General features: G+C 50.3%; 1 protein-coding gene across 1 annotated transcript in view; it reads right to left on the bottom strand.

The window, feature by feature from the left end:
• The window catches only part of KIAA2022 (KIAA2022 ortholog), a 175,419-nt gene that overhangs the window by 4,453 nt on the left and 160,919 nt on the right, over positions 1-10,047 (bottom strand). Inside the window, exons 4-5 of the mRNA XM_008636274.2 lie at positions 6,088-6,212; positions 5-2,405 (exon numbers count right to left, since the gene is read on the bottom strand). Of these exons, the coding sequence (XP_008634496.1) occupies positions 5-2,405; positions 6,088-6,163 (2,477 nt within the window). The 5' untranslated portion in view covers positions 6,164-6,212. The remainder of the gene's footprint in view (positions 1-4; positions 2,406-6,087; positions 6,213-10,047) is intronic.

The following is a 10,047-nucleotide window of genomic DNA, read 5'->3' as shown; positions in this document are numbered from 1 at the left end:
GAGCGGCTTCTCCGGCGGGACGATGCTGGGGAGCGGGTGCTGCTGCTGCTCGGAGGGGTGCTGGGCGAAGTACGGGATACCGGTGTTGCTCGACAGATCTGAAGCATCTAACAACGTCTGCAGATACCCTCCGGGGATCAGGGGTACATTGGTGGTGATATTAGCAGATGGCAGAGGCTTGTCTGAAGAGGAGGTGGATGGTAGGAAAGGAGAATTTTTAGCAACCTTATCCTCGTGGCACTCTGGGAGATGGGAGCTGTCTGAAGCACAGGGACTGTTTTCGTCCTTCAGACGCGCTGCAGAGTCCTGGTTTTCCAGTGCTGGGGAGTCCTCCGCCGTACTGGTGGCAGCTTTGATCTTCTTGCACTTCAACCTGGCTTCACTTTTGAATTTGATTCTGCGGAGCACTTTCCGCTCCGTCCCCTTGTGCTCCCGCTCCTGCGGTTTGCATTTCACGGCGATGCCCGCGATGTCGTGGACGTGTAATCCGTTGGCACAGCTGGGGGTGGCGATGGCTAACGCCGGCAGCCCTTTCAGGCCCACGTCCTCCTTACTGCTGCAAGGCTGCTTGTGATCAGAGGAGCAAGAGCCCAGCTTGTTCACTGATTGCTCGATGGCTTTAATTCTTTGAATCCGGTGCCTGTTTGCTAGCTTGCATTTTCGCTTCCGTGGGTGAGGGAGGAACGAAGCATCTGAGCCGTTAAGATAGAAATTCTGCTTGTGGTAGAGAGACGATCTGAGCAAATCCAGCCGGCTCTGCTGCCTCTCCTGCCAGAAGCCCTTCAGTGGGGCCAGCTTCTTGTATTTGCTGAGCAGCTCCTCGTTCAGAGTAACAGTTGTCTCGTTGGCATCCACTTTGCTGAGCTTCACCAGCATATGCTTCTCCCCTTTAAACCTGTTAATGATGATGTACTTGATGATCACGGGGGGCTCCTTGCGAGAGACTTTTCGCCGTTTCTTGGGGCACCACTCGTCGTCGTCCTCCTCCTTGGGCCCGTCCGGGAGCCACTCCTTCTTGTCCAGGATCTTCTCGTTCTCGATGGAGTCCACATCGTACAGGTAGTCGTCGCTGTATCGCACTTTCCTCTTCGCCCGCAACCCGTAGTTCTGCTGGATGAAGGAGCCGGAGTGGTCCCGGGCCAGGTACCGGCTGCAGTCCTTGATATCCCGCAGCACGTCGTAGGAGGACTCTGTGCAAGTGCTGTCGTCGCTGAACTCCCCGGAGTCCTCCGTGGAATTCACTGAGTCCAAGAAGTGGCTCCTCTTGGAGCCCACGTACTGCACCATCTCTGTGCTGTTGCAAGATTTATTTAAGGCAGCTTTCTCCTCCTCCTCGCCATCCTCTTCCTCGCCGTCCTCCTCCTCCTCCCCCCAGATGATGCCTTCCTCGGATTTGAACTGAGAAGGGTCGGTGGCACCGCTGGGCCCCCTTTTCAGGGTGCTCCTGCTGTCCCTTTTGGTGCAGTTGCTGAACACACTGGGGAAGAAGTTGAACTGGGCGTCCTCTTGTAGGGTGGTGGTCTTCTCCCGCACATTGTCCTGGAAAGATTCGTATCTAATCTTTAGGGAGCAGACATCACTTCCCAAGGTGGAATCGTCATCATCGAACATGTAATTATCCACGTCTTCCTCAGAAAACAGATTTACAGAAAGCTCATTTTTGGAGCAGAGGTCAAGCAGCTCAATTTTACTTTCACTAATGAAAGATTCAAAATAGCCCCATTCCTGGTTGGGATTTGTTAGTAAAGGTTCCTCACCATTGCACTTGTCTAATAGTAATCCCTCGTAATAATTTTTCTGAGTGGGGTCCTCTGAATCACTGTCAGATTTTTCTGCATCTCTTTTGTCCGCTGCCCTCGATTTATGCATAGGGAAGCTTAAAAGCTGGTCTGAAAGCAGTTGATCCCCATATCTCATGGTTTCTCCTGTGCTCATGCAGTGAATCCCTATATCAGAGACCGAACAGGTATCATAATCCCTATTTATATCCCCCACTTTCAAGCTTATTCCCGGCTCCGCATCAATGCCATCCTTGGATTCAATAAAGCAGCCCAGACAGGTCCGGCTCGGCTGCATCAGGCAGTCTCCCGTCAGCGCCGACATCCCCCCGGGCTCCATCATGGTGAAAGGAGCCTTCTCGCAGTCGCCTGGCAGCGACCAGGAGCTCATGCCCTTGGTCACGCAGGACGTGAGGGAGATGGCGTGGGCGGAGGAGTCGTCCGAGGCGTGCTCGGGGACATCCGTGAGGCGCAGCGGCGACGGGGGGCTCAGCAGGCAGGGCTTCTTGGCCGTTGCGGCGCGGTGGCACGCGGGGCTCTCCTTGGGAGCCGCGCTCAGCGCCGGGAACGGCACCGCGGCCTCGGCAGCGCTGCAGGGCCTCTCATCGCCGTCCAGGGCGTGCGACTCTGCGGGGAACAGGGAAAGGGAGCGAGGAAAGGAACAAAAAGAGACAGGGGTTACCACCCTTGTAGGTCTCCTCAGGCTCGCCACCCCGCTCCCCTTCTCCCAGGGCTTGGTGGTGACTTTTCCCAACTGCTCCTTTGGGAAGCCCTTCCCAGCAATCCTTCCCTCCTGGATCATATTAACGTGGTGATGTGCATGGAAGGCAGAGGTAAACATGCTGCTCCCTGCAGCCAGCTGGAAGAGGTACGAGAGTACGTTTAAAACACACAACCCATCCGCTCTTTTTTTTTCCATACGGTTACCTGGAAACTGCCTCTCAAACCCCAAAATGTTATTAAAAAAACAAAACAAGCCTAATAAAAATGTTCTCATTAACATTGAAAAAATTAACGGAAAAATAAGATTCTTAAAGAAACAAAGCACCCCCCCCTGCGGGGTCTGAGCTTGCACACACCTGAGCTGCTTTACTGCTCCGGAGTCAGGAAGTGATGGCTGATTTTAAAAACCCAGTGGTCTTTTTGTCACTGTCCACGCCAAGGGAAGGCAGAAGATAACACAGAGTTTAAAGCAATTATTGTTAGAATTATTGTGGGGTTTGCCATTCTTCCCTAATCGCTAAAAATGCCTTTTTAGTCATGTAAGGATTTTTTAACCTAAGGATTTTTTTAGTTTTACCTCGTTGCGCTTCTTTTATGGCAGAATAAAGTTATGAATGTACTTTTATCTGACTCCTGGCTCAACGGACGATATGACCCTTGAAATTTAAATACGATGTCTTTTCATCCATGAACACGCTCTGATATCTCTGTATTAAAAAAAAATATATTCCAATGAGTGCATTCATCCCAGCCAGAGAGCTCTGCCAACTCGGAGCCCGGTGCTTTTGTCATGGCTCAGGTCTTTCTTTTTTGGTGGCTCCACTGAAGGCAGAGGGGCGAGAGCCAAAGCTTTCCAAGAAGGGACAAGTGCTCTAAAACACAACTGGAACACCAGGCTGTGGCATTAAATGGGGCATGCAAAGGGATTTATTTGGCTGCTGCAATCCTCCACGAGTGCTCTTATTCCGAACTGATAGAGGAAAGTGAGTGTCCTGCATCCTTGGCAGCCTGGGAAGGGGAGGTTTGTGCTGGCACAGGTACCACTGGCACGCTGGAAAACCCCCCAGGGCTGCCACCAGGCAGGTGAGCAGGATGGAAAGGAACAGGATGCTGTGGAAGGAGTGGGATGCCTGCCTGTGCCAAGCAGGAGGTCAAAACCCCCCTAATTTCATCCCAAACACTCCCATCAGCTTTGTGCTACAAGGGCCTCAGGGATGGAGCCATCAGTGAAGTCTGAACAAAGCACAAACTGCAGTTGGAGCCTCGCAGCGCTCCCAGGATTCCAAACCTTTTCCCAAAGACTCCCTCACTCCAACCTGAAGTGCAGAGCAATGCCTGTCAGCATCTTCAACATGCATGACTCGGAAAAGACCAGACTGGCTTGCTTGAAAAGGGTTAAAAAAAGGAAATAAATAAAAAAGCTGATTTTTGAGTCCCTCCCACCAGTCTTCAGATCAGAAATGCAGAGGTGGTATCTTTTTCCTTAAGCACCAAAACAAATTAACCAGTGCAGTTCCACTTCAGAAGTAAAATAAAATAAAAATCAGCTTGGAGCTGACAGGAAGCATGGAAAATTTGAGGATAAAAGAAGAATGTGTGTGAATGCTGTAAGACTCAAAGAAGGGGGAGGCAGAAAGCTGAAATTCAATCTCAAAAGCTGCATTCAATAGGCAAAGCTGCTATTATATAAAACAAACTGTCTCTGGGCGTTTCTTTAGGTTTGTACTTGTGTGAGTGAACTTAACTCTTGTGAAATACAAATGCCAAAACCTGATTTTCTGGGGCTCTGTATCAGCCTAAAATCAGGCCTGTGTTCAACTGATGCTCCAAGGGAATACAGTTCACACAGAAAATGCTGGAGAAGCAAAACCGCTTTTCCCAGTTTCACTCAGCATCCACCCAACAGCACATGGGCAAGGGGAGGTGGCAGCTCCAGAGCTTTGTGCTGCCTCCTGGCCTTGGATTCAGCAGCAACTCCCACACACCAGTGTTCAAACTGAAAGTTTAAACTGACAGAGGGGAGGCTGAGATGGGGTATGGGGAAGGAATTCTTGGCTCTGAGGGTGGACAGGCCCTGGCACAGGGTGCCCAGAGAAGCTGTGGCTGCCCCTGGATCCCTGGAAGTGTCCAAGGTTGGATGGAGCTTGGAGCAACCTGGGATAATGGAAGGTGTCCCTGCCCATGGCAGAGGAGGGAACTGGATGGGCTTTAGGGTCTTTTCTACCATAAACCACTCTATAATGTTTTATCTAATTAAAGCACTTTTTAGGCCCTGTTTAATTGAATTCCATGGAAGTGGTAAGAGGTTCTAAAGATCCCCCTCCTTACTGATCAGGGTGACAGCACTGATGCTGCTGTCCACTGGAGCAGACAAGGGGACCATGGCTACAAAATCCCCTTGCAGCTCCAGCAGCTGCAGCTTCACCCTGGAGTCAGGAAGGAGATGTGCTGACAGGACAGATACCTCCCAAATTACATCCCAGGAGTGAGTGTGAGCGTGTGCCTCACCTGCCACCAGCACGAGCTGCGGGGTCCTCATGGGCACCCACGTGGCTGGAGTTGCTCCAAGGTTTTGGTAAAGAACAAGAACATTTGTCTCTACCACCTTGTTTAGATCTGAATGCGCCAGAGGACCAAGTCCTTGATATCTAACAGGATCAAATTTATATATAAATAAAATATATCTATCTGTCTGAAGATTTATGGGCCAATACAAACTGTAAAAAGCCATGAAATGAAACATAAAACACATTGAAGAATGAAAGCATCAGGCTCTGCCTCCCTCTGCATTTACTGTGGCCAGAGACTACAGTCCAAATGACCTCAGAAAAGGCTCAGAGGCTTATTTATTTCAATCAGGGTTCCAGACAGCTGAGCACTGTTACTCCTAATTAGTTATTCTGAAAGCAAGTACGGAATCGATGAAACAGGTACAGACAAAGTTGGGCGTTTTGGGAGGCTGCTGGAAGGGGCTGATCCTTCCCCACCCACATTGGTGGCAGCTGGAATGACCTGGTGGCCCCCAGGAGCACGACCTGTCTGCACAGAAAAGGGATTACAGGACAGGGAATCCCATGTGCTGGGTGATGGGACACAGGCAAGAACAAGCTCACAAATCCAACCTTCCCTTGCCACCAATCCTGATTTCTCTCTCCTACCCAATTTCTCATTTTCTCCCAGTTTGTAGGGACTAAGTATCCTTCAGCCAAATTTTGCTAACATTGGCTAATGGGATCATAATGCTGAGAGAGGGAAAGATTCCCATCAGACAGAGGGGGCTACAAAGTCCTGGATGACTTTTTTTTCCCCAAGAAACCAATCTAAAATCTCTAATTCGAACTGCACGTGCACATAAACATTCCCAGCCATGCCCACGCACAGGCAAAAGAAGTTCTTGTTAAGGCCTTAGAAGGTGTAGATTTATGGCTGGAGTGATTCCTGTGCAGAAAACACCCATTTACTCCCCTGCTCCACACTGCAGAGATACCCACAAACTGCTAGTATTAAATGCACAAAAGGAATTAGGAAAATAAGTTGGCTTCCAAGTTGTCGCTGCTCCCTCATGTACCATAATTAAGTTCCTTACCATTTTCTTTCACCCCATTAATCAGGATAGTTTCTTGGTCTTCTGAGGCACAATCCTGCTCTTGTTGGTCATCCATCAATTTAACCTCTTTCTGCTCACTCCATGCCCCACTGCATCTGGCCAACCTGCACATTTCCAGAAACACAACCACAGTCAGTGCAATCCCCAGGATCAGCTCAAGGAACCGTGAATAAAAAATAACAACAATAAAACACCCCCGCACCGCCTCACACGCTGCCTGCACCCTCCTTAAGAGGACAAATCCAATTTATTTAGGCTCTCAGCTTGTCACTTTTCCACTCCAAAAGCCAAGTCCCATGTATTTTCAGCAAGGTGAAAATGTTGTGTATCAGCATTTCCTTCCCCAAAGTCCTGCTCTGGCAGGTGGAGAGGTGCTCAGCACCTCTGCAGGACCCTCCACATCTCCCAAAATTGCCATGCAAAGGCAGGTTACTCATGTCCAGCCAGGAAAGCCCACCCATCTCCAGATGGATCAGTGGAGAGATGAAGGAGAGGATTCATCCCAGTTCATCAACAGCAACTCTATGATGGAGCTGGAAAAAAGCAGGGATACTGGAGTGACAGCTGCTCACCCTCACTATCAGCTACTGCCCTTCCAAGCAGTGGCAGGTATGAAAAACTTCCCAAAAAAGCAGGTTTTTGTGGAAAAGTATCTCTAGTCCCGCTGTTCACCACAAGAGCTCCATCCTGGGAAGCCTCATTCCCCAGAGCCCTACGACTGCCCACTCTGTCCCCACCGGGTGAAGCTTCACCTCCAGTGAACGATGAGTGGTCCAGGCTGACTGGGCTTGGTGAGGCCTCACCAGAGCAACGAACCCGAGACCAGGATCCAGCCCAGATCTTCTCCCTCCCTCCACTGAGGTCCCCCCACCCTTCAAAGCCACCAGGGGCCTACGGAGAAGGAGTAGGAGCAACGGAGTGATGTGGCTGAAACCTGGGTGTGGCTGGCACTGGAGAACCCTCATCAGTGCTCCTGATTGACAGAATTTCACTTCTTTGACTGCAAATTCAAGTCAAAATCTATTTTATGCCCTTCTGGCAACTCAAACTCAATTTTTTCTCTCTCACAGAACAGGTACTGGATTGCAGCATTGGTTTTAGGTGTTTTTCTGGGTTTGGGGGCTTTTTGTTTGGCTTTTTATTTTTCACATCAACATTTGTCAAGTGTCTGTTCTGCTTTGCAGTGGAGTCCTCTTAATTAATGTGAAATCTTTACAACCGCCTTAGTAAGTGAAACCTTCACCCAACTTAAAGATGTTGTGACACCGAGAGGAACATAAGAATAACAAGCATCAGTAACTCCATTCCTTTGCATATTTAGAGGAATATTTAACTAACCCCACGAGTTTTTCTGTGATGCAAATCCCCATCTCAAAGCTCTCCAACGCCAGCTGGTTTGCTGTGGTAAGACCCCTCTCCTGCCAGCACCCTCCCCACACCCTGAGCTCCCTCCGTGGCCTTTCATCACTGACATGTTGGAGCAGGAGAGACTCCAAAAGCCAGAGCAGAGATCAGAGTTATTTTTCCATGAAGGAGATTAATGTCTGAGTGTAGAAGCTGCTCTGTGTCTGCCAGTGACAGGCTGCAGCTTTGTGCCTCCTTGATAATATCTCCTGCCTGTTACATGTGCCTTAATTAATAGAAATATTAATAAGTTTTTAGAATATCCATTAATGAAAATATTAATAAAATATCTGCAGCCTCGGGAGAACCAGAGGGGTCTCAGGAGACCAGAGAAGCACCACTGGCTCCACACACTGGGCTGCTGGGGAGGGGCTGAGGTGTCACAGAATGGTTTGGGTAGGAAGGACCTTAAAGCTCATCTCATTCCACCCCTTGCCACAGGCAGGCACACCTCCCACTGTCCCAGGCTGCTCCAAGCCCCAATGTCCAGCCTGGCCTTGGGCACTGCCAGGGATCCAGGGGCAGCCCCAGCTGCTCTGGGCACCCTGTGCCAGGGCCTGCCCACCCTCCCAGGGAACAATTCCTTCCCAATATCGCATCCATCCCTGCCCTCTGGCACTGGGAAGCCAGTGCCCCTTGTCCTGCCACTCCAGACCTCTTTCCAAAGTCCTTCTCCAGCTTATTTGGAGCCCCTTTAGGCCCTGGAAAGGGCTCCAAAGTCCCCCTGGAGCCATGCAATTAAAAGGGGAAAGGCCCTGCCAGGAGAACAGCCTCAGTCCTTGAAAGGACTTGGAGTATGATCATCCTTTAAGTATTTAATTAGTTTTATATTCACAGGAGAATCATGGCAGCATTTCAAGGTATCCAAGTACATAACCCAAACAGGGACACTATGGAAATTTTCCTCCCTGTTCTATGTTTAACCCCCAGGCTGCAGGGTGAGGGGTAAGAGCTGGTCCAGGGTTCTGTGGGAAGGTTCATCCTGCAAGCCAAGTCTCTGTTTATGGGTGTGATGAGCTGAGACCTGCAGCTCTGAGCTCAGGAGCACCAGCAGCATCTTTGCTGACCCAAATTTCCTTGGATGTCCTGGTGGACAGGGATTTGGTGTAAAATGCCACAGGTGGCCTGTTTTCACCCCAGAACATCATCACACCGTGTTCCAGTAATGGCCTCCAATGAGTAAAACAGCAGACAAAAGCAGGAACAGCAATTCCCCAATACTGTAAATTTGTCACTTCCAGCACACGAAACATCTCCAGGGAGGAAACAACAACGAGCTCCCCAAGGAAGAGCCCAAGCATCTCAAAGGATAGGATGGTGCCAGCCAAGTCCTGCTGGGATTTCCAACGGGGGAGGAAGGAGCAGGATCCCACCCGTGGGCTCCATGTGTCTGCCTGCTCATGTCAGTGGTTTGACTGGTTTGCAAACAGGTCCATGAGGAAGGAGTCTGTCTTTCCTTGATTCTGATGGATACTCAAGGGCCAACCTTCATGGAGAGAGCAGGGAACAGACAGGGGGGCAAGCAACAGGCATGCAGGCAGCCAAGCAAACAGGCACAAAGGGAGAGTTTATAGACCCTTAATCTCGTAGTATTATGATTTTTTGGGATGTGTGTGCACAAGGGGGAGGGAAGCACACAAGGGATGCTGCCGGTGGATGAGATCTAAAGGCTGGAGGAGACAATGAAGACAATGAAATGCAACAACAAAGGGGATGTGCTTGGGCACAACTCTTTTCCTTGACTGCAGTGACCCAGAGAGCAGAGCTGAGCTCCAGAAACCAGCTGCAAGGAACTGAGGAGGGTCCAGATGGGGCATCCTCCTGTAGGGGCCAGACAGAGGTGAAGTACAAATGGGACAGACAATCCAGGTTTGCTGAGAGCTGCTGAACATTGGGACCTTTGGGACCAGTGTGATCAGGAAAGGTGAGACCCCAAAAGGAACAGGGAGAAACAGCAGCAACTGGGAAAGAAAAGCTGACAACGGGGCAGAACAGGAAGAAACAGAAGGCTGGGGATAACGAAGAGGAGGAGTGTCCCAGGGAAGAAAAACTAAACCAGGAGAGGTCTGGGGGATAAAGGCAGTGGGCAGAGAATACACTGGGTAGCAGGAGAGCACAGAACACATCTGCAGACTGAAGTATAAAAAGGAGAGAATATAGATTTCAGTGGTGTCAGGCCATTGAGGAGAGGCACGGCTGGGGTCACGCTATTATGAAGAGCTGGCAGGAGGAAAATCAGGCACCAGCTTGAAGTTTATGAACTTGACTGGAGCCAGAGTGGATGGAGGAAGAGGATGGCGGGGGGAAGGCGACGGGCAAAGACGAGGGGTCGGATGAACTCCAGGTCTCTGGAGGAGGAGGACGGGAGCACAACAGGGCTGGCTGTGCTTCAAGGACACGTTCAGTCGCAGGGAAGAATTCAGAAGGGCTTTTGCTGATTGCACCATGGACTTCAGGGCATCGGCCTGCTAAGATCACAGCTGGCACCACAGAAAGTCACTGGCTAAACAAAGAGGGGGGGGGGGGGGAGAACCC

Source organism: Corvus brachyrhynchos, unplaced genomic scaffold, assembly GCF_000691975.1.
Source record: "Corvus brachyrhynchos isolate BGI_N302 unplaced genomic scaffold, ASM69197v1 scaffold346, whole genome shotgun sequence".
Classification (NCBI taxonomy): Eukaryota; Metazoa; Chordata; class Aves; order Passeriformes; family Corvidae; genus Corvus; species Corvus brachyrhynchos.
Note: the sequence above shows the minus strand (reverse complement) of the source record. Positions and strands in the feature narration are given on the sequence as shown.